Source organism: Lolium perenne, chromosome 6 (assembly GCF_019359855.2).
Source record: "Lolium perenne isolate Kyuss_39 chromosome 6, Kyuss_2.0, whole genome shotgun sequence".
In the NCBI taxonomy this organism is placed as follows: domain Eukaryota; kingdom Viridiplantae; phylum Streptophyta; class Magnoliopsida; order Poales; family Poaceae; genus Lolium; species Lolium perenne.
In genome coordinates, this window is record NC_067249.2 from 92174745 (window position 1) to 92198534 (window position 23790).

Sequence of the window (23790 nt, forward strand, 5' to 3'; positions counted from 1 at the left end):
GGATTAACATCACATGCGGTTCATATGTGATATGATATGGCCCTTTTGTTCTTGTGCCTTTGATCTTCATCTCCAAAGCACGGATATGATCTCCATCATCTTCGGGCATGATCTCCATCATCGTCGGCGTAGCACCAAGGTCAATGGCACCGTCTTCATGTTTGTCCTCCATGTAGCAACTATTACAACTACTTTGAAATACTACTCAACATGAAATTTAAAGACAACCATAAGGCTCCTGCCGGTTGCCACAATACAATAATGATCATCTCATACATATTCATCATCATATCATGGCCATATCACATCACCAAAACCCTGCAAAAACAAGTTAGACGTCTCTAATTTGGTTTGCATATTTTACGTGGTTTAGGGTTTTCGAGAGAGATCTAATCTACCTACGAACATGAACCACAACGTTGATACTAATGTTTTCAATAGAAGAGTAAATTGAATCTTTACTATAGTAGGAGAGACAGACACCCGCAAAGCCTCTTATGCAATACAAGTTGCATGTCGAACGAGGAACAAGTCTCATGAACGCGGTCATGTAAAGTTAGTCCGAGCCGCTTCATCCCACTATGCCATAAAGATGCAAAGTACTCAAACTAAAGATAACAAGAGCATCAACGCCCACAAACCATTGTGTTCTACTCGTGCAACCATCTATGCATAGACACGGCTCTGTAGGATAACGTTGCATAGAAAACAAAAATTTTCCTACCGCGAACACGCAATCCAAGCCAAGATGCAATCTAGAAGACGGTAGCAACGAGGGGGTATCGAGTCTCACCCTTGAAGAGATTCCAAAGCCTACAAGATGAGGCTCTTGTTGCTGCGGTAGACGATCACTTGCCGCTTGCAAAAGCGCGTAGAAGATCTTGATCACGATCGGTTCCGGCGCCACGAACGGCAAAGCACCTCCGTACTCGGTCACACGTTCGGTTGTTGATGAAGACGACGTCCACCTCCCCGTTCCAGCGGGCAGCGGAAGTAGTAGCTCCTCTTGAATCCGACAGCACGACGGCGTGGTGTCGGTGGCGGTGTAGAAGTCCGGCGGAGCTTCGCTAAGCAAACCGGACAATATGAAGTGGAGGAGCAAAGCTAGGGTTTGGGAGGGGGTGGCCGGCCACTCAAGGGGGGGCGGCCAAGCTATGGTCTTGGGGTGGCCGGCCCCCTCCCTTGGCCCCTCATTATATAGGTGGATCCCAAGTGTTGGTGTCCAAGTCTTCGAATAAGACCCGAAACCAAAACCTTCCATAGGAGGGGGAAACCTAGCCCAACTAGGACTCCCACCCAAAGGTGGGATTCCCACCTCCCATGTGGGGGGGTGGCCGGCCCCCTATGGTGGAGTCCACTTGGGACTCCACCCCCACTAGGGCTGGCCGGCCATGGAGGTGGAGTCCCTTGTGGACTCCACCTTCCTTGGTGGTTTCTTCCGGACTTTTCTAGAACCTTCTAGAACCTTCCATAGAACCTTCCGCGACATTTTATTTCACATAAAATGACATCCTATATATGAATCTTATTCTCCGGACCATTCCGGAACTCCTCGTGATGTCCGGGATCTCATCCGGGACTCCGAACAAATATTCGAACTTCATTCCATAATTCAAGAACTACCATTTCAACATCCAACTTTAAGTGTGTCACCCTACGGTTCGAGAACTATGCGGACATGGTTGAGTACTCACTCCGACCAATAACCAATAGCGGGATCTGGAGATCCATAATGGCTCCCACATATTCAACGATGACTTTAGTGATCGAATGAACCATACACATATATTACCAATTCCCTTTGTCTCGCGATATTTTACTTGTCCGAGGTTTGATCTTCGGTATCACTCTATACCTTGTTCAACCTCGTCTCCTGACAAGTACTCTTTACTCGTACCGTGGTATGTGGTCTCTTATGAACTCATTCATATGCTTGCAAGACATTAGACGACATTCCACCGAGAGGGCCCAGAGTATATCTATCCGTCATCGGGATGGACAAATCCCACTGTTGATCCATATGCCTCAACTCATACTTTCCGGATACTTAACCCCACCTTTATAGCCACCCATTTACGCAGTGGTGTTTGGTGTAATCAAAGTACCTTTCCGGTATAAGTGATTTACATGATCTCATGGTCATAAGGACTAGGTAACTATGTATCGAAAGCTTATAGCAAATAACTTAATGACGAGATCTTATGCTACGCTTAATTGGGTGTGTCCATTACATCATTCACACAATGACATAACCTTGTTATTAATAACATCCAATGTTCATGATTATGAAACTAATCATCCATTAATCAACAAGCTAGTTTAAGAGGCATACTAGGGACTTCTTGTTTGTCTACATATCACACATGTACTAATGTTTCGGTTAATACAATTCTAGCATGATATATAAACATTTATCATAAACATAAAGATATAAATAATAACCACTTTATTATTGCCTCTAGGGCATATCTCCTTCAGAGCAAAGGCCTGTTCATGAATATCCTCCACGGCGTTCGAGAGTTCGACCCCTACTTCAAGCTCAAGGTCGACGCTGTAGGCGTTCTCGGGTTCTCATCCATTCAGAAGTGCACCGCCGCCATGAGGATGCTTGCATACGGAGCACCTGCCGATACACAGGACGACTACCTTCGCATGAGTGAGTCTACTGCCATTGAGTGCATGTACAAGTTTTGCCGTTCTGTGGTGGGAAAGTTTGGCAAATACTACTTGAGAGGGCCAACTGAGGAAGAGACTGCAAGGATCATGGCACAAAATGCTGCCAGAGGATTTCCTGGAATGCTTGGAAGCATCGATTGCATGCACTGGGCATGGAAGAACTGCCCGTTTGCTTGGCAAGGTATATACAAAGGGCGTCATGGATATTGCAGTGTGGTGCTTGAAGCTGTGGCAGATTATGACCTGTGGATTTGGCATTCTTTCTTTGGCATGGCGGGATCACACAATGACATCAACGTGTTGCAGCGGTCTCCGGTGTTCAGCAGACTAGTGGAAGGGCATGCTCCACCATGCAACTATGAGATCAATGGCCACCAATATACCAAAGGCTATTATCTAGCCGATGGTATATATCCAAAATGGGCCACTTTTGTCAAAACAATCTCGAATCCATCAGGTCTGAAGAATTCTCACTTTGCTACACGACAGGAGGCTTGCAGGAAGGATGTCGAGCGGGCATTTGGTGTGCTTCAAGCACAATTTGCCATTGTCCGGTACCCTGCTCTAAGCTGGTCTCACGACCAAATGTGGGAGGTGATGCAGGCTTGTGTGATCATGCACAACATGATCATCGAGGATGACCGCAAGAATCATGTTAGGTCACATGTTGGTCCCTATGAGTGTCAAGGCCCTCTCGCGGAGGTTGATCATGAGTTGCCTGCAGATTTTGCTGATTTTCTCGCCATGCACGAAGAGATCCGTGACAGCAATGTGCATGAGCAACTTCAAGCTGATCTCGTTGAGCATTTGTGGAGGATCAAAGGAAATACCGTGGCACCTTGATGTATCATCTAGCCCTTTTTTTTATATTTGATTACTTGTTTTATTGTTTGTTGTAATTTAATTTGAAAACAATCCTCGAAAACATTTTTTTTTCATATGCTACATTTGATATAAATGGTTTATGTGTTAAAAATATTATTTTAAATGTTTGGGGGCGGCGTTTGGGGGACGCGGCTGGGGAGCGACGTCCCCCAAAGGCGGCACGAACAAAACACGTCCCCCAAACGCTCGATCCGGCGCGGTTTGGGGGACGCTTTGGGGGACGCGACTGGAGATGCTCTAAGGATCAGCAGACACATCACATTGTTTGTCAGTTTAACAGCACACCTGGGAAGTTCAACAGCAGGCTGTTTCTCACTATCAATATCCCACAATCTGCAAAACAAGTACTCCTAGGTTCATACAGTACAAATGCCAAGACGCCGCAAGCATTTGGTTAAACCAATCGTAGTCAAAGCTTCAAGTGTGTGAGATATAAATCGAGAGCCATCCTGCGCATCCGTATACTGCTACCACTGAGCATCACTTGATAGGCCACCACCACCTCCTTGGTGGTGGAGGAGGTGTAAGGATGTCAATCATCGTCTCCTTCTCCCTTGGAGTCAGGGGAACCCCTCTGACCAGGTTCAGAGCCATAATGTGAACGTTGGTCCTTTGCCTGTGCTTTTGATAAGCCCAGATCCCAGCTGCTACACCACCCACAATGACCTGCACATGATTTACTACATCAGGTTTTGAACTACCTACTCTAGACAGTTCCTCTTGGTACAGGAAACATTTGAATCAGGGAAGATATTTAAGTATTTGGAAGTGTTCCTTTTATCATGTTCTGCTGCAGCAAAAATTATACGAGTATCATAGTTTACTGCATGAAAAAAACAGTTAAAATAAGTATTGCTATCTCTACAGACTAAGTTGAGTTACAACGAAGGACCATTGGTAAGTCTGGCCACAGTGATTAGTTAGCTTCTTCAGAAATTGATGTTTTTTACTTCAACTCAGGTACAAGTTCGCCCAATAAATAATAAAGATAATCATGAGCAACCTATTCCTTATGAAAAAACTCTTGATGCAAAATTTGTTAAGATGGAATATGCTTGGTTCACCAAGACAAAGTGCAAATGATATTATTTGTGCTATAATCTAGCACCAGTTTGAAGATCAAATCATAATTGTATTCTAGAAACAAAAAAGATCAAATCATAATTATTCTCTAAGTTCATAATTTAAAAATGAACAGCATGTTAAAGTTATAATTAAAGATCTCACAGAAAAAGGTCACAAGCAAGGCTCACCGGTGATAACCATATAGCAGCAGTTTGAAGATCAAATTTAGGGGCATATAGAACTGTTTCTCCAAAGTCGTCTTCCAGCTTTTTGTAGATCTCCTTATCACTCTTTCCAGATTTAATCTCATCACGAATTAGCTGTAAAAAAGTTACATATGTGATGAGTACTTGAGGCAGTGAAGCTTCCCATGACATGGAATGAACTGTCTGGCAATAAAAACTCCAATCTTTTGTAGCATATAAACCCTGGGCACTGATTTATGTCAAGATTAATTCTGTTCATGTGTACGTAGCACGCGGTGCAAATAAATGCTTGGGCATGAGATAACAGTGTTCCGACGAACAAAAAAGTAATGTAAATATGAGATAGCTGAAAAAAAATATAGTGGTGCCAATATATAATCCGAATCTTAGAAGCCTAGTCAAGTAAAAAAAGACGCCTAATCCAAGAACCAAATAAGTTGTGGAGTTACCAACAAAAAGTATCATAATTCAAGTTGCACAGTGCTTTTGCAGTAAAATATTGGATGCCTATCAACATCTTTAAATTACAAGAGATGTCTAGCCCGTTTCTCATCAAATGGTTAAATCAAACACATTATATTTTATAGCACCATTGATCATTACAAGACTTCCAAGTACATTTGTTACCTCAGTTACAAGTGTTTCAAAAATTTTGAGTCTTGGTTAGGTTTGTTTTAGACAAAGTCATCAAGAGACCAACAAAGCAACGGTTTGATGCTCTGGAAACATGAAAAAATATACGGAAATAAGCAAATCTCTGCTACTAAAGTTTGACAAGTAGCTGAACAACTGTGCACGGTATATAGATTATAGAAGGAAAATGTACCCTTCTAAGGAGAACTGCAACATCTGCTTGTGAATCTTCAATGGACTGGCTGCCACACTCAGTGCACCGGACATTGTGGCTAATATTTCTTGCACGGTCTTCAACGATTTGCCGCTGCTTCACATCCTCCTCACTGGCCATGGTACAAGATAATGTGCTCTGCTTTAAACGTAACAAAATAGGTGTATATTAGAACCTGAAGAAATAAGATGTGAAGTTATAACTTATGTCCGCAGTCTACAAAATGATACCACCCAGGTTCTAAAATGAATCAGACCTCAAGTAGTAATATTAATGTGGGTAGTATGACAAGTGAGTAAACTGTCAAGCAAGGCCGGTGGTATTCCAGAATAGTCTAGCACACCAGACAAAGGTAGCAAATGTTAAAGCAACCAAGCTTAAGCGAACTTGGCAGAGTTTTATTCCGGTCTTTTGCTGATTCAAGCTCAATATGTTCTTGAATCAGTCCGTGCAGAAAAAATTTCTGATCCCAACTTGGCACATGCCTTTTTTTTTTTTTGAGGTATGGTACATGCCTTGTGTTGGCTCACAAAATATTACCAGGAAGAAGATTAGTAGATTACTCAGATACTTGTTATGATGTGGAGAAGAAATGGCAGCAGATCTTAAACCAAAATATCGTATCACACAGAATACTATTGTCCCAGGAATAATCTCTAGCATTTTCCAGACACAAAATATATGCATTCTAAACATATTTTGCCCTCGGTGCAGTATCCTACAATGCTTTTACAATAAAAGATGCTTTTAGAACATTTCTACGAATGGCTGGGAGTCTAGGGCATATGGCTACACGCATACCAATTCATTCGTCAAACGACCAGAGTAATCGGGGGAGGAGCCAGGGCACGGACCTTGCGGCCTTGCGGGCACGCGGTCGGGGAGGGGCCTGGAGCCGGCGTCCGGCAGGCGAACGGAGCAGGTGCAGCCGGTGGCCGGCGGCGGAAGCGGGTGCTGTGTGATTTTTCTTGGACTTGGCTGAAACGCGATGGAGAGGAGGTGTGCACACAATGGGCTGGGCCCTGCTGCCACCCGTGCAAGCCCAACTCAAAAGAAAGAATGGGCCACCTGGGGGTTTGCGACTCTAGGCACCAGAGGAGTCAAGAAACGCAGTAGCAGAGCAGCTTGATGATGGTGCACCGACGGTGGAGAGCATCTTTGATGGCGCACTGACAGTTTGATAGTGTCGCGAGGCTGCTGTTCTCCAGCGGCACTCACCGTGCTCCCTATCGATTTCAGGGGAGCAGAAGGAATCAACGGGGGGTGCCCGTCGCCGCTGCTCGAACTATTTTTTTTTTAAACGGGGCAAAAGATTTGCCTTTCATTGATATAGGAGAAAAAGATCTGGCCCGTTTATGAGGGAAACTGGCCGAAAAAATGTACAACAGAACACCACACACCAACCTCGAGGCTGCACTCCACACGGGTCGACGACCACCTAGGTCGACACCACACCTCAACGCAACAGCGGAGGCGAAAGACCGGAGCCACCGCTCCAACTACCACAACGGCCCCAAGGCCGCGCCCCGCCTGGCCGAAGACGAACCCCCTCCGCCAAACCACCAAAACACTCCATAGGTCCCTCTGACCGGTGGTCGTCCAAAGTGAGGCCTCAAGAGGCAAAGCGACACAAAAGCGCCACCCACGCCCGATCCCGCAAGGGATCTAGGGTTTCCCTCGGAGAACCCGGGCGAAGGAGCAAAAACACACCGCTGCGACGACGACTTCAAGAAGGATGCGGCGCCCACGGGCGTCACCATCGTCGGTCCTGGCCAGCCGCTAGGACAAGGCTTTCGCCCAGCGATAAGTCTAAGTTCTCACGCCCGCCCGACAAGGACCGGCACAACCACCACGCCTCTCCCCCTCCATGCTCCCGATCATCAAGCGTCCCTCCCGCCGCCACGCCTAGGCTCCCCATCGCCGCGACAAAAGCCGTCGTCCGGATCATCACCGCTGCCCGCGAGATAGTTGCCGAAAGCAAACAGAGCGAACCCGGGCAGCCATCATCGCGAAAGGAAACCGAAGATCACCGCCAGCATGAAAACCTCCTTGGCGGCCCAAGAACGAGCCACCGATGAGCCCGCGCCGCCAGGACAAGCCCTCCATCCACGCGCCGCAGAAAACGCCCGGCGCGGCCAACCGTGGCAGGGCAAGCCACCGCCCCAAGACGCGCCTCCATACGCCACCACACCGCTGCGGGCCTCCAAGCCGAAGAAAGATCCTAGATTGGTCCCGCCCAAGGGGCCGGTGCAGCTAGCACCTCCGGCAACCGCCGGCGCAACCACCACGCCGGGCGTGCCGCCGCTTACCCGGCGCACAAGACACGGGCCAGGCCAAGCCAGTGGCACCGCCAGCGCCGGCAGACGCGGCCACCGTAGGACTTCACCGCCGCCGCCGCACCTCCAGGCCGCTGCATCTCCAGCTCGCACCGCCGCCGCCGCATCTCTAGCTCGCACCGCCGCGCGCCACCGCCAGCCCCCGAGACCCAGATGGGCAGCCACCCTCCAGGCCAGCACATAGGGACGCGAGGGGCGCTGCTCGAACCATGGTTCGGGGCGGAGCAGGGCCGGGCAGGGGACATGGATAGGACGCCAGGACGGCCGGGGAAAGGAGAGGAGGGCCGGGTAGATGAGAGGGAGAGGAGGGCGGGGGCACTCACCACTGCCGCCGCCGGCGGCTGGCTCCAGATCGCAGGAGTGCCAGGAGGGAGCGTCGCGGGACAACAAATACGCAGTTTTTTCTACCTGTTGTAGTGTTGTTTCACTGTCTTAGGCTTCCATCAGATAGGGGACAGTGATGCAAAAGATGTGCAACAATTTTTCCTCACGTTGCTCGAATTATTTTTGCCCAGTGATTTGATATATCGTAGATAACCAGTCGCACTACTACACAAACTTATTTGTTGGAGAAGTTCGGCAAGGGAAGTTCAATTTCTGTATACCCAACACTAGAATTGCATGTGATTAACGAAGCAATGCTGGCTGACCGGGCTGGATCTGCTGTTCTTGAGCACCTTCTTATGCTCCAGGACAATACATTCCAGGGTTTTGCGTTTGGGCTCAAAGAAACTATCGTCATCACATGCTAGTATTTATGGTGGATCCGTCGCCGAAGAACTCATGATGAAAGCATACCGCCTATGGCCCAATGCAGAATGTCGGTGCTAGCAATTGCCGCAAACTCTGCTAAAGCTCATAACAGTAAAAGGGTCCAGGAGATAAAGTGGAGTAAACCGAGTAGCCACCAAATCAAATTGAATGTTGATGGTTCCTTTTTCTCTGATTCTATGAATGGGGCAGCCGAAGCGATTCTAAGAGATCATAACGGTAAGTTTATCGCGGCAACTTCTATATTTATCCACAATATTGCTGTCCAACTGGGTTGCTCTAATATCATAGCAGAGTCGAATTCAATGGATATTATTGAAGCTTCTACGGGGGAGAGGACATGGTTTGATGAATCTTCAGCGATTTTTGCTGACACTCATAGGTTCGGTCACTTTGCTGCATTGCCCTAGAGATGCTAATAGAGTTGAACATGAGTTGGCTAGATTTGGTTTTGAAAGTAAATCTCAATGTAACTGGGTCGATGAACGATGTAACAACTCTGTGATTTGGGCCAGCAAGTACCATACGCACTCTTTTCCTCACCAGGGTACCTAAGGGGACTGAGAGGTTTTTAATGAGGCGGCTTGCTGGCGGATTTATAATATACTAGGACAATGCCCGCGCGCTGCGGCGGATCTGCGAAAGAGCAAGTAAAATTGTTGATCATGTATTTAACACTACTTTCACTTTAATTAATTTAGACCTTAGGTGTGTTTCAACAGTAGAGAAAAATAAAGTTTTCGTAAAAAACTAAAAGAATCCAAATCATAACCGTAGCTGACAAATGTTCAAGGAAAGCGTCAAATTTAACTGTCTACATTTTAACTTGGAGAGCGCTCCGAAGAAATTGCATCGTCGATATGCACTAACATTTCATTAAACTCAAATTCTCACTCTCCAAGTTTCAACAATTTGTTTGTATTTGCTTTTTTTTTGTGCTGCCAAACAATCTCGGGACTTTGTTTTTGCCAAAAAAAAAAAATATACTCCCAACTATGCTGCTTTATCGTCGAGCAATCCCTTATCATTTTAAAGGATATACTTTATATTTATTCCATATATGCTATTTTTCACTGCATTTTTTATAAAAGTTTCAATCAGTTTTGAATAGGCAATTATGGTCCTAATTTGTAAGAACTGTCAGATCTAATCAGCAAAGAATATAGGCTGAATAGACAAATTTGTGAGGCTCAAACGACAAAGCATCCGACTTCATTGGATCTACACTAATATTTTCTAGCACACGCACATACAGTAGATATAGCAGTATGGAACATCAATTTTGTATAGAACCCAACATCTCCACCGCGGATCTGCTGCTCACTCAGCCCCCATCCCTCAGACCCTCGCTAGATAAATTAAGCATACAAGAGCACCAATCTATGGCCAAATCTCTGAAATTTCAGTGGAGGGGCAGGTCAGCAAGGAGGGGCTGCGGGCTGGCCGCTGGGTCGGACTTACAGGGAAGAAATCTCGCCCGCAGGTGCGGCGGGGTGGCCGCTGCAGACAGCACGCAGGGGCAGCAAGTGGTAGGTCGGGTCGCCGGGATTGAGGGAGGAATCGAAGAGGAGCGCGGGCTAATTCACAGCGACTTGCTATCGATCTGCAGGAGGATGGATCTTTTTTTAGATGCAACACGATGTACTTGGTGCCGAGCCCCTATTTCCTCTGGCCGTCGCTCTCTCTCCGCAGCTCGTGCGTCGCCGCCCACCTCGCATCTTCTATCTTCCTCATCGCAGCTCTGCACTTCTCCCTCACCAACTCCGTCCGGCCATGGCACCTCGTCCGCATCCCTCCGGTGGGATTGGGCATGGTTGTTTGGTTGGTTCCATAGAGAAAAGAAAAAAACGGACGGACTAAATGAAACGGTACGGTGGCATATACACCTATTATACGATTTGGTGGGAGGGTAAAACGGTCCAATGAAAAGTTGGACGAAAATTTTGGCAGAAACCTTAGCTCCTTTATTATTAGGTATAGATATAGATTCATGTTTCAAAAAAAAAAAACACTAGAATTGCATGTAAAGATTGATCTGCAGCAAATTATCTTCTGGAGCACACGCACTGCTAAATTCACATGACCCGCATGACATGATTGAAATGCTTGTTTGTGTATGATCATGCTCACTTAGCAAACATGATTGCGATTTATGAGTAATCTATCTTGATGATTACACTTTTTACACAAGATATAAATATCTGATTCATTTGTCATATTCAACTGATGCTTTGATATATTGTATCCGTGTTTTGAGCTTAATCCTGGCCTTACTTAAGAGCACACACGGAGAAATGGCACCCATTAGATGAGAGTGCACCCACAGGTATGAACAGCCTATGCAGTTCGATCATGGTCAAACTGCATAAGCATTTTCAAGGCCAACTCAAGTTAGATGGTCAGGTACCATGGCTGAGCTCGCTTCTGCTAGGTTCGATCGAATAGGAGTACATATGATCTTTCTTTCCGTACAACTGGCGAACCCAGGCGTGGGAGCTAAGAATACATAAACGCCCAACAAGGCATGTTGGTGGTGTTATTCCGAATACATGGTACTCCAACATCCCAGTTACATTGAGCAGTAACCAAACGCCACCATTCTCTTACTGGCCAATAGTTAAACAAGAAGACAACATAAATACATGCGATCTATCAGCCTATACAGAAACAGACCTCACGAATCTGTTAAGTATGTGTAAAACTGTATGCCTCTCCCGTGGTCACAGGTGCATGGCTGGGAACTTCCCTGAGACCAGCGTAGAGCATTCTGTCTGCAAGACGTGATCAAGTTCACTTGAGCTGGGAATAGACTTGATCAGTGACAATATATCGTCGAACTCCTATCATACCGAAGAAGACATTGCCCAGATTAAACCTGCAATAACAAGAGCATGCTGGCAGTTAATTTCAGATTGGCATGTACTAAGTTTTCCTAGTGTGCTGTGCGCAAAAATTTCTCAATCTAAGAAACGTCCGCAGAATTAAGTTCAGATTGTGTGTATCCCCGCCACCTTATAACATCACCACTGCTAATTATAGATGCAGGTTTGTAGACAGACAGATGGTCCGAAATGGATTGTTTCAAAAGAAGGAACAGGGAGTACCTTTACTGTGTTTGTAAGAGTGAAACTTCGATCTCCTGCAAAGTTTTCCCTTTTGTTTCGACTACATGCCGCCGCACAAATATCGCTGCTACCACACAAGCTGATGAAAACATCGTGTACAGAACTTGTGGACCAAGTTTCTCCAGAAGCCGCAAGAATAACAAACTGACAAAGAAGTTCACGACCTGCCCATTACAGTCCAGCATTGTCAACTAAGGAACACATGATTATAATTCAGGGAAGTACAGCTATAATAAAAGATATCTAATGAATTCTTGTCTTCTCGTTTTCCAACTATTAACAAATCAACTCTACTACAAAAACCAACAGCTGGGCAGTGAACTTGTTGGCTACTAACCAAAAAGCATCTGAATTTGTGGCATAATTTGTTCTAGTACAGCATGTCGCCAACGACTGACAGAAAATTGTAAATTCTTCAATTGCTCACACTAACATAACTGGTATATGAATATAATATTCTATCCAGCTTCCCTGTTCCATTCAAAAGGTGCGCATCTCTATATACTTAATCCAAATTTGAACACTTCTAGACATTGCTAAGGCATTTTCGCTATTTTCTAGTTTATGAATTTACTATAAATCAAACTAAAGCACAAGGCAAGCTAGCACACAAATTTTAGAAAATATATTGCCAGATTTCTCTGTAGTTCTGATGAAGAATATATAGCATGTACTAATTATCCTTTCATTCTGAAAAGAGAGAACTCTTACCCAATGCACAGACATACAAAGAGCCATAGCTTTGGCCCGAATTTTGTTTGGGAAAATCTCAGGCAGAAGAAGTCCTGGAACTGGGCCTGCTCCCAACGAAAATGACAAAACAAACCTGCCAACAAAATGTTCAACTGTAACTAAATGGCTTAAGTACCACAATTATAAGAAACTCTCAAAAAAGTTTAAGAGTGCTACCACAAGCACATAGATAAAATGTTTCATGGTAAGATGCTAACATACAGGTTACTAAAAGAAATAACTGCTGTGGTGGATTCCTTGACCCATACGGGTGCAGAATACAAGTGTGGCTAAGGATTTGGAGAGAGAGGAGTATCATTAATCTGACAGGTGGGGCCGTGCGTGCATGTCATGCGTTTACCCACATTATCTCTAGCGTGTGAAAGGTGTCTGATTTCATATTTGGGCCATGTGGGACATCCGGTCCATATCAGTGGTTTTGTAGGGGGGGAATATCAAAGTGGAGATTGTGAGCACGAGTGACCCCTGAAGTAGCGGGGTTGGGCAATTGGCAACATACCCACTTAAAGGAGATGATTCGAAAGACCAAAACTAAGGTCAAGAAGCTTGCATAGTGGAATCAAATAACTGAATGCTATAAAACTAAAACTTACAGCAGAATGCCACCAACTGAAAAATACACACTTGCGGCACCAAGGTGGTGACGATTTGCTCCAATAGCCTGAAGTCCCATTGTGAAGGCCTGCACCAGAAAGGAAGCGCAGTCAGTAATATACAATATGTCTCACAAATTTACAATTACAGTAAATGCGCTCACCATGCCAAAGAAGCTTCCTGCAAGAAGAACTTTTCTCCCTAGTCTGTCCATTAGAAGCATAGCTACGACAGAACCTGGTAGCAAACATGCCAAAATTAGATCCGTAAACGAATATAACAGAGTAGGAGAACAGAACAGCTTCAATGGGCTTACCTGATAAATTTGCAATCCCCATGCATATATTGGCAAGGCTAGAGGGCACGCCCACACTTCTGAACACAGTTGATGAGAAATAGAACACAGAATTTATGCCCGATAACTGTTGTAAAGCAAAGAGCGTTGTGCCAATAAAAACAACTGTAGCAAAAGAGTGGACTTGTAATGAACAAACTTCGAGAACAGTAATAAGGTTATAATGAAGCACATAAATGTGACCAAATGGATAACAGAACAGCATGTACCATTAAAGTGACGACCATAAAATAACTCTGAGTACTTTACACTTTCTCCGTCATCTCCTCTTTCAGATCTAGAAAGTTCTGCCATAGCAGATTTTACATGAAGAGGGCCTAGAAGCTTCTCAAACTGAATTTCTGCTTCATTTGTTCTTCCACACTGCAAACAAGAGCAGGACACTTTAAATCACTTAGGACAGGAAAATGCTAAAGCAAGTTACTTCTTAGATATCAAGTGTTCTGTGTGTATTGAGCCAAAGAAAAAAAAAACTGATACACAATGGGGCATAGTCAGAGCTGTATATCATGGTATTGGGTAACCTGGACGCTCACTGATCTGTACCAGGATATATATGTGCATTCTATCTCAACCTATCTGTGTCTATGGATCAGTCATTAGTGCCTATTTTTATTTTCGAGACAAATATAACTCTTACTTCCTCCGTTCCAAAATAATCGAAGTTCTAGGTTTGTCCTAAGTCAAACGTCTCTATAAGAAGTGTCAATACCATAATACTTATAACATCAAACCTACATAATATGGAAGTAAAATGATGATGAATCTAATAGAACTAAAGTGGTGCGGTAGGTGTTAATGTATTTTTCTACAGACTTGGTCATACTTAATAACACTTTACTGCACTGAAAACCTGATTTCTTAGAAACAACATGACTTTTGGTAGATGTATGTGATTTCCATCTATAGGCCTTTCCACAAGTCTTTGAACACTGTTCACTTAACTTTCTCTTTTGAACTATGCTATTCACTTAACTGGGTATGGGTTGAATCAGCAGTGTGTCTATTGGGCTGTTGGCTAGAATCTTCCCCACCACCCTACGGTTTTCATCCCAACAAGAAATTTATTGCATAGTGTTACTCAATGATACTACCTCCGTTAAAAAATAATCGAAGTTCTAGGTTTGTCTGAAGTCAAACCATATAAGATAATCTGCTCAGAATATATAAATACATAATAGAAGCATATTCAAAGAGAAGCAGGCACTTCCAATGGTTAAAGCTCTAAATTGATAAATCGGAAAGGTGGCACAGAAGATAAGCAACATCTCAAAGTAATGGTACCTTATATAGCCACTGGGGGCTCTCAGCACAGAACTCCATACCAATAGCTTGTAAGGCTGCTGGGACAACCGCAACCCAGAAACACACTCTCCACCTGCCATAGCAAGGATGATGTCATTACAGATCGGTTCGTTAAGTATTGACTGCAACATGCTTGTAAAGATTGAAGAAATGCAGCACAAGCTTCTGACCATCTATCAATGTCTTTGACAGGTGTACCAATTAGGAGAGAAAATAAGATTCCGAGACATGTCGCGATCTGAACAAAGCTGCCATATGTACCCCTCACGGAGGGAGGAGAAACCTAGAATCAATCAGAGGTGAAAATGATCACGGCTGAACTGTATTGATACATGTTGTTAGACATCATACATTGACAAGAAGACACAATGCATACCTCAGTTATATAGAGTGAAGCCACTGGTGGACCCAACCCCATTCCTATTCCAACCAAGAATCTTCCAAAGAGCATACCTTCCAGACTATAAGTGAGAGCACTGCAAAATGTTTTTTTCTTCAGAATCGTCCAACAGAACACAAAAACAGGAATCACCATTGTAGGCTTTTATATGTATTTCAAGTTTTTGCACCATAAGAATCTTAACAATTGTGAAGCAAATCATACTAAATGAACGTAGAGGTGCGCAAGGATTTATTTTATTTTTCGGTTGATGGCACAGGGTGCTTGTATTTTAGTTCCTGGTCTATATAGGCTTGCTGGAAGTAAAATCTAGATTCAGCATCTACAATGCTAGATGGGTCCTTGTGATTTAATCTTCATCCAATTTCTTTGTGTCTTTTTGAAGTCAATTTAAATATAACTTACTTCTTTACGGAGAAAATAACCTAGTTGGAGAAGTATCCCCCCTAATGGCTTCATGTCTATGTTACTATGTGGCAGTAGACCTCACCCAATTAGAGAAAGCAAACAAATTTTCCAGGTGACGAGACGATAGACCTAATATCTACGCAAGTGTTCCACGATCATCACATTAACTTTCTGAGTTACTACAGATTGACAGAGGTGTGATTTGCTACTCTGTTATTATACTAACAACGAAGGTGTTTTTAAGCAACTATAAATTACCCAGAAAATGACCAGATCAGCAGTAAGCAAGTATATGTATTTGTTTAATAGTACCCAGCAATTAAGTACATAGACACAAAAATAATGAATACCCCTAGCAAGTTGCAATAAAATAAAAGGTGTTAAGTGACGAAAGTGCATAGAGACAAGGATTGAGACTGGAGTCAATACCTGACGGCAGCACCAATGATCATTGGCAGTGCACTGAGTTGGAACGCACGACGCCGACCGATCCCATCAGCTACGGAGCCACTGAATAGGCATCCCAGGAAGGCCCCTCCCAAGCATATGCTCACCACGAGCCCTGCATCGGCAGCAAATTACGTCACCTCCCTGACAGAAGGCCAAGGCCAATAAGAATGCAACGTTGAATTGGAGATGCGGTGGTACCTTCAGCGAGCGTGTTCCCAGCGAATCCCAGGTCGGCGGAGATGCTCTCCAGCGGCTCGTTCACCACTCTGCGTGTATCATGAAACAAACGTGAGTAGCACAAAACACACTACAGACATGGTAGGGGACCAGAGCAAGCATGATGAGCGCACGCACCCTGAGTGGTAGCCGAAGAGGAATGAGGTGAGCGTGGCGACGCACACGTGCGGCAGCGACATCCGCCACGACGGGCCGGCGGCGTCCGACGGAATCTTGGCTGCCGAAACCAAACACGATATGCCGCCGTTATTAGAGAGAGAAAGAAAGAGGAAGAGGTGAAATCGGATTCGCGGCCACGGGAATGACGGAGCGTAGGGGAGGGGGGAATGGGCGGCACGTACGTTGCGTCTCGACGTCAGGATCCATGGGCGCGTCCCTGGACGACACTCGCTTGTAGGCGGAGGTGTTAAGCTTCCACCGCATCGCCGCTGCAGAGGAGGGATTTGGGATTCAGAAATGGGGAAGAGGGATCTGAGAGGGAAGGAGGCGTGGCGTGGCCTGTATTATTAATAGAAACCGAAACCGAGCGTGGAGTGAGCAGCGCAAAAAGGTAGACGTACCTGGTTGCCGCGCGCGCGCGCATCAGCACCAGATCGGCCGCCTGCTGCTGGGATCTGGGAGCACGACGCCGCTTGCTGGGATTGATTGACTACCTTTGGGTGGGTGCGTTCGGTGGCGTAGCACGGAGACCCGCGCACAGAGGCGGTGGCGGTGTCGTCGGCGTCGGCGGAGAGGTACGCTTTCCTCTGTTGTTGTGAGAAGACACACGTCGGCGCCCGGAGCAGCAGCAGCTACCGTACCCGTACTGATGCTTTTGTGTGGTGGCCAGTAATAGAGGAGGGCCGCGCCATTTTGCGAGTTGGCCCCTTGCGGGCCTCCGAAGGTTGGAGAAGATGCCCGAGCTTGCCTGACGCGGACGCCACCGGATCTTAATATCGCAGAAACTGGGGGTGTTTGTGCGAAGTAGTACTAGTGGACGGAAGAAAATCTCGGTGTCGCGACGTGTGTGGGTGGTGGTTAGGCCGTGCAGCACCAAAAATGCTAAGAGTTACGGACACGCTGGGCATACAAAATCTTTACGGACTGACGTGTATGTATGGGGTTGGTTCTGTTTGGAATTCACTCCTACAAAAGCGGATCACGATCTCATGTTTTGCCTAGCTTATGTGAGTCCGTAGGTTGATTCCGTAAGAGGTGTCCGTATGTGTAGCATTGTTGCGTGCAGCACCGTGGCCACACGGCGACGCGTGGCCGCGGGAATCTAGGACCGTCGGTTTGGCTAGGTGGGACGGACCCGTTTGGTGACAGTGCTTCTTCACCAACAAACCAGAAGATGCTCGTCTCTACTCTACGAGGTGCCGAATGTGCACACAGGCTCGTCCTGCGCAAGCGGCGACGGAATACAGTGTTCCACCAACAGGTGGGCAGGGAAGAGGATACCCGGACATGCCTCTTTTTTCTTGGAAAAATTTGCTACAGCATACCGTTTTGCACTTTTACCTGGATGATTGGTTTTGAATACAAAATGCATAACTTTCCGTTTTCGGTCAGGTGGTGTATTCTGGCAAATGTGCCACAGAATTGTAATGGTACCTGGCAAAGACACAATCGAGCAGCGTGTTTTGGCAAACGCCAGAAAATAACGGTGTCCTGTAGCAAATTTTCTCTTTCTTCTTTTAACGGATAGCGGCCTCCAGAGGTCCAGAAGTTCCATTGAAAAGCGGCAGGAACAGAATTACATGGAGATTCTCTAGTTTCTATTGCCTTGAAAAATCTACTATTTGAAGAAAAGGCCTCCAAAATTGCAAAGAGGAACCTAGCACAAAAGAAAATTATAAGCACCATGTGTCTGGGCTCCTCCACCGACGCACGCAGGCGACCTCGAGGCACAGGACGCACCGAGGTCCGGGAGGAAGTTGCTCGTGGTGCTCTCATTGCCGACATAGTACCAATTTCGTCGGCCATCTCTTCACGTCCGGGGATGAACCGCTTGGAAGTGAAGCAACGACGACCTCCGGCGCTTGGCATATGGAGGTTGAAAACGTGCTGATGAGCTTCCTTCTGTGTGCTTCTGAAGATTGCCGCAGATTCCTCCAGTTCTTCCCGCTCTACAAATCTACAAAAGTCTGCAACAGATCGACACCCACTTCTTATCCACAACCACGGTAGCCCGAAGAAGAGAACAAATCAACCACTCTGCCTCGATCTCGAGACCTCCAGTCGAGCTTTATTGACAGGGATGCAACAGCCTCCCGCTCCCTCCATCGGAGCGCCACAAGCAACCACAGCACCGACACGAACCACCAGAAGCAGCTCGCACGCCTCGGTGCCTAGATCCCCATGGGCATCTTTACATTCTCCACATGGGTAAAAGCTAAACCTAGACTACTCCTACTGCTACAATTATACATAGGAGGCCAGCCTCCTCTCCCAAGTCGTCGGAGGAGGAGAGAGAAAGGGAAGGGGAAGAAGCTAAGATCTAACATCGTGAAAACCTTCACTTATCTCAACCCAGAGCTAGCCATGCGAAGCTCGGCTCCAAAATCCCGGGACCGGCCTCCTGAATGTTGAGCCCGACGGTTTTCCGCATAACAGAATACGATTGTGGACTTGGCGGTGACATTGCCGCTGGCACCACCGCTAGAGTCTAGTCAAACTCTCGCTTTTGTGGAGCGGGAAAGTTTGGATGACGTTGCCATTCACTCGACTGAGGTCTTTAGGCAGGTGGTTTCGGTGGCCAACGAGATTGTTGCATCTGGTGCTTTGGCACCTAGAGATTTCTTCGCCAAAAAGCTTTGCAAGGAGAAATCACTCAAGAGAAAAATCATGAAAAGTGGTGCCTCAAGAAAGGTGTCGTTGGCTCCTAGATGAATATCTCAGAGTTGGGCATCCGGTGTCTTTGTTGATGGGTCTAAATTCCTTGTTGTTGGGTTCTCAGTGGAGTGTCCAGTGTGTTGGGTGCTTTTGTTGGTGTGATCATGGAATTTCATTCTTTGGGAGGAGTAGTAAGAGCATCTCCAGTCGCGTCCCCCAAACCGCGCCGGATTGAGCGTTTGGGGGACGTGTTTCTTTCGTGCCGCGTTTGGGGGACGTCGCTCCACAGTAGCGTCCCCCAAACAAAATTTCGGAAATTTTAAACTTAAGCGAGATTCGATTAGATTCGTCCAAACTTGGCATATATTACATAGATTCGAACGAAATTTGACTAAATTTAAACTAAACCTAATCTAGAAGTACTTGCAGCGGCCGGAGGCGTCGTAGTACTGGTGGAAGTTGTACATGTCGTCAGTGACAACCTCCTGCTTGACGCGCTCGTCGACGGGCTCGTCCTTCACCAAGCCACTGGGTCCTACCTCACCGTCGTCGGTGAGGTCGACGAGCGGCTTGCCGGAGTCGCGGATGGACATGGCGATCGCCATGTCGAGGTCGCCCCTCCAGGCATCCTTATCGTTCATCGATGCCAAGCACGCCGCCCGCAACCCTGGGCAGTCATCGGGGTCGTCGCTGCTGGCGATGAGCCGCTGCTACTGCTCGTACTCCGCCAGCAGCGCCGCCTGCGACGCTTCCTCCGGCTCCTCCTTCACCTCCGGCTTCGGGATGAGGAGGGCGCCGCCACGCCTCTCTTGCTGCCGCCGGCTACCGCTGCCGCTACCACCACTGTCGTTGCCTAATCGACGGTACCTCGGAGGAGGGATCCTCACGAGGGGGAGAAGAAGTAGGGGCCATAGGGTGGAGTGCTCTCGGGACGGTGGTACGCGATTTACCCAGCTTCGGAACACCTGCACGATGACAGGGCCTACTGCTGCTTGTCTGGAATTATCTGGGCGCTTTCGCGTTGTTACAATGAGTTGTGGTTGTGCCTCTAGGGCTCCCGGGATCCGGCTTATATAGGCGCACGGATCTAGGGTTTACATGGAGAGTCCTAGCCGGAATACAAGTTGCCTAACTACGGTACAATGTCTTGCCGTGTACGTCAAGGATCCGCCTTCCTTCAAGTACGTGCTGGATCCGGATACTTTATGGGCCTCCACGGATCCGGCCTCCTTCGTAGGTCGGTCAGGATCCGGCTCCTCGTTCCTGGGCTGGACTTCATCCTTCATGATCTACAGCAACTGGGCCGCCCGATGGGCCACATGCCTCACCACAAACTATGTGACACCCGGGCTTGCCGGATCTAGGCCATGCCGTTGATATACCCATAAAGTATACCCACAACAGTAGCCCCCGAAGTTCTCCGAGATTCATCATTCCTCCGACTTCATTCAGTTCGGATCCGAAGAGAATCTTGAAGAGCTTCAAAACTTTTACTTGATTCCGAGTTCATTCGCTCGGAAGTCCTTCATCTTCAGATCACGCATAACAACGGAGACTCCGCTTTTCCCGCGCACAACCTCCTCATTTCCCGCGCTAAATTTTCGCAGATGCAAATCTTTAGCCGGAATTTTCGGGAGTGCATGGTTAAGTTACCTCCACGTCGTTTTACCGCACTTGACCTAAAACACGTGTCGTCCATCGAACGGTGTGACCGTTCCGTTTCCACCGTCGGATCCGAATCCCGAATCTCCGCGTGTGGCCTATAAATACCCCGCGGCTCGGTAAATCTTCATTCTTTCACCTCTCCTCACCACTTCGTCTTCCTCCTCGCGCCGCGCCGCCCGACGGATCTTGATTCCGGCGAACTTCGCCACGGTGAACTCCGCGCGCCGCCAGTCCAAGCCTTCCCTCGCGCCAAGATCCCTTCGGTTGAACGGGAAATCCTCCCCGCCACCGATTCGTGGTCACGCGAGGTGACTTCCTGCAAGTTCGGCGACCTCGTCTTCACCGGAGCTCCGTCGAGCCACCGCGCCATTAACGGTACGTGCGCCGGCCTTGTAGAAGACAAACATAGTGTAGATCCGGGTACTCAAATAACTTGTATGGGTGCAGCCGGAAGCATGCCACTCGATTCATCGCACTGTACTGGTAGCTCTCCGAGTAGCCCGGATCTCAATCCATTAGAACCAATATGTCCGGATCCCATAGCATACCTGCCACCATATGTTTCCGACATTAGACTAGCTCAACCATTTTCCGCATCTTCCAGCACCGCTCCAGGCCGGATCCCCTCCCTGAAAGAACTTCAAGAAGAACTCGAGGGTCAAGCTAGGATGGCAGCTAAAGTCCAGGAGGCGGAAAACAAGAGGGCGTCCAAGGCCCGGATCCGCGAAGGAGAGCGGGGTCAGTGGTGGCCCTGCGCAACTACGGATGTGGAGCTTAGAGAGCTCCAGAACGAGGGTATGATCTCCACTCACTGGAGTTTCACACGTGATTCCGACGTCCCCAAGCCAGAAACCGGAGAAATCGTCATGACAAAGGCTTGGGTGGAACGCGGACTATCACTCCCTTGTTCGGAGTTTTTCCTCTCCATCCTCAACACATACGGGCTCCAGCCCCACAACATCTGCCCAAACTCATACCTCCTCCTGTCCAACTTCGTAACTATTTGCGAGGGACACCTTGGGATCCGATCAGACGTCAAATTATGGCAGTTCTTCTTCCGGGTGAAGAAGGAAACGAAAGACAAAGCAATGGTGAACTGCGGGAGTATGACGTTCATGCTCCGACCTGGCCGCATGTATCCTCCCCACGACTCGCACGAATCCGTCCGGTACTGGAACGCCGGATGGTTTTATGAGAAGAACGCCTCAGTTCCGGACGTCCACAATGGCTTGCCCAAGTTCATCAACGAGCCTCCGGAAGAGCTTGCAAGCTGGAGCTTTGTTCCCTCGCTCGCCCAAACCCCTATCTTGGAGAAGGCAGCGCGGAGAATTTCCTGGCTAGTCCATGACGGACTGACCGGAGCCCAGCTTACTCTTAGCTGGTTTTCCCGGAGGATCCAGCCCCTGCGCTACAACGCACGCCTGATGTGCGCTTATACTGGGGCGGACGATCTCCTCCGGGTCACTCGCCATGATCTTCCGGCCGACTCCCTCAAGAGAAGGTTCAAGACATTGGTGAAGATTCCTAGGGGCCAACAAGTCCCGGAATTGATCAAGGATATTTACACAAACGACCAGTGTCCTCCGGTAAGCTCTGCTATCTTCGTTGCTTCAAACTTCACAAGTTTTTGGATGTTAACTTTGACTTTTATTCATATTCCTCCCAGCTCAACACTATGGCGGAGGAAAACTTCCGCACCATTCTTCGTGTCCCTGTTAGCAGCGACGCGGCGGAGGAGGTTCCGGAAGACGAAGAGGAGGAAGAGGAACAGGCACCCCGTAAGGCGGCCCCTCGTCCTACGAAGCGTCCCCGCGCCATAGCTTCCGGCTCAGAAGCCGGAGCTAGCGGCGAGGCCTCCGCCAAGAAGCCCAAGACCGTGAAGCCACCTCCGCTAGATTCAAGGAAAGCGGAACGTGCACGCCTGAAGATGCTTTCAACAGTTGGCAAACGCTCGCGCCCCATCATCCCCGGCGCCCCGTAAGTTTCCGAATATGGTGCACCTCTATTTTGGCGAAATTATTTCTTATTCAATCTCTTTCACTTGTCTGCAGGAATCCGAGTACCACTGCCACGCGGACCATCGGCCAAGAGCCTATCACTAAATATATGAAAAAATCTCCGGCAGTTGGTCCTACTACTCCAGTTCCGCCAAGTACCTCCCACCCTACTCCTCGGCTGTCTCCCCCTCAAGCTGATCCATCTCCCCCTCCTGCCGCAAACACTCCACCGGAAATAATTCCGGTTAGCAGCGAGAAGGTGGGCGGAGAAGATCCTAAGGCCAAAGGCCCTGCCCAAGAAGACGCAGAAGAACAAGGCCAAGGAGAGGCTGAAGTCACTTCTTCTGAGAAAGCCGGAGACGGCGCTGGCGACATCGTCGTATTTCCGAAGAACTTTGGAGATCCGGCTGACACCACTTCCACCCCCAAGGCATATGCTACCAAGTTTTTCAACAAGTTAACCGAGGCGGAGAAATGGGAGCTTGAACAAGACTTGCTCAACGCCATGCTGAACAACGCCTGGGGGAAGCCTGACTCCGCGACATCGGAAATCCAGGACTTCAAGAAGAATGTCGGCCAGTTCTTCGACAAGCTTATCTGCAAGCAAAAGGTACTCCCCAGTAGCCCCCAAGCATGTAGGCGGAAACTCAGAAAATAGTTAGCGCTTAGATGCTTAGAGAAAGATTACTTCCGGGAAAGTTTTTAAATTGGATCAGTAGCCCCCAAGCATTATGGCGGAAAGGTTCCGGCAATAACGCTTTGGAGGAAACCACTGTTACAGGCGGAATTTTTACTCCTGCTCTGTCTATGTCTTACAGGAACAGCAGGCGCTGCATTATGAGCTGCACAAGAACATTGCCCTTCAGCGCCGCGTTGCTCTGAATCAGGCGGAAAATATCCG

The 23790-nt window shown here is 47.5% G+C and overlaps 2 protein-coding genes across 4 annotated transcripts; both read right to left on the minus strand.

Annotated features, from left to right (window-relative positions):
* Positions 1-3822: 3822 nt before the first annotated feature.
* On the minus strand, positions 3823-8415 carry LOC127320938 (cytochrome c-type biogenesis CcmH-like mitochondrial protein). Of its 3 annotated transcripts, none has more exons than XM_051349998.2 (4): positions 8339-8415; positions 5659-5817; positions 4815-4946; positions 3823-4227 (listed from the first exon to the last, which is right to left on the minus strand). In XM_051349998.2, exons 2-4 carry the CDS (start codon positions 5797-5799, stop codon positions 4042-4044), a joined length of 459 nt encoding a protein of 152 aa, XP_051205958.1. In that variant the 5' UTR covers positions 5800-5817; positions 8339-8415; the 3' UTR covers positions 3823-4041. The 3 variants fall into 3 exon arrangements, with proteins under 3 accessions (XP_051205958.1, XP_051205957.1, XP_071678006.1); XM_051349997.2 differs by lacking the exon at positions 8339-8415 and adding an exon at positions 6534-6714; XM_071821905.1 differs by lacking the exon at positions 8339-8415 and adding an exon at positions 6481-6504.
* A 2874-nt stretch (positions 8416-11289) lies between these two features.
* LOC127320945 (probable plastidic glucose transporter 2) lies at positions 11290-17267 on the minus strand. The gene is made up of 15 exons (XM_051350004.2): positions 16974-17267; positions 16755-16841; positions 16531-16630; positions 16375-16442; positions 16156-16288; positions 15295-15394; positions 15089-15201; positions 14898-14991; positions 13823-13976; positions 13575-13718; positions 13422-13495; positions 13258-13346; positions 12623-12737; positions 11891-12075; positions 11290-11661 (listed from the first exon to the last, which is right to left on the minus strand). The coding sequence occupies exons 2-14, from the start codon at positions 16834-16836 to the stop codon at positions 11893-11895; spliced, it is 1449 nt and encodes a 482-aa protein (XP_051205964.1). The 5' UTR covers positions 16837-16841; positions 16974-17267; the 3' UTR covers positions 11290-11661; positions 11891-11892.
* Between the last annotated feature and the right edge of the window lie 6523 nt (positions 17268-23790).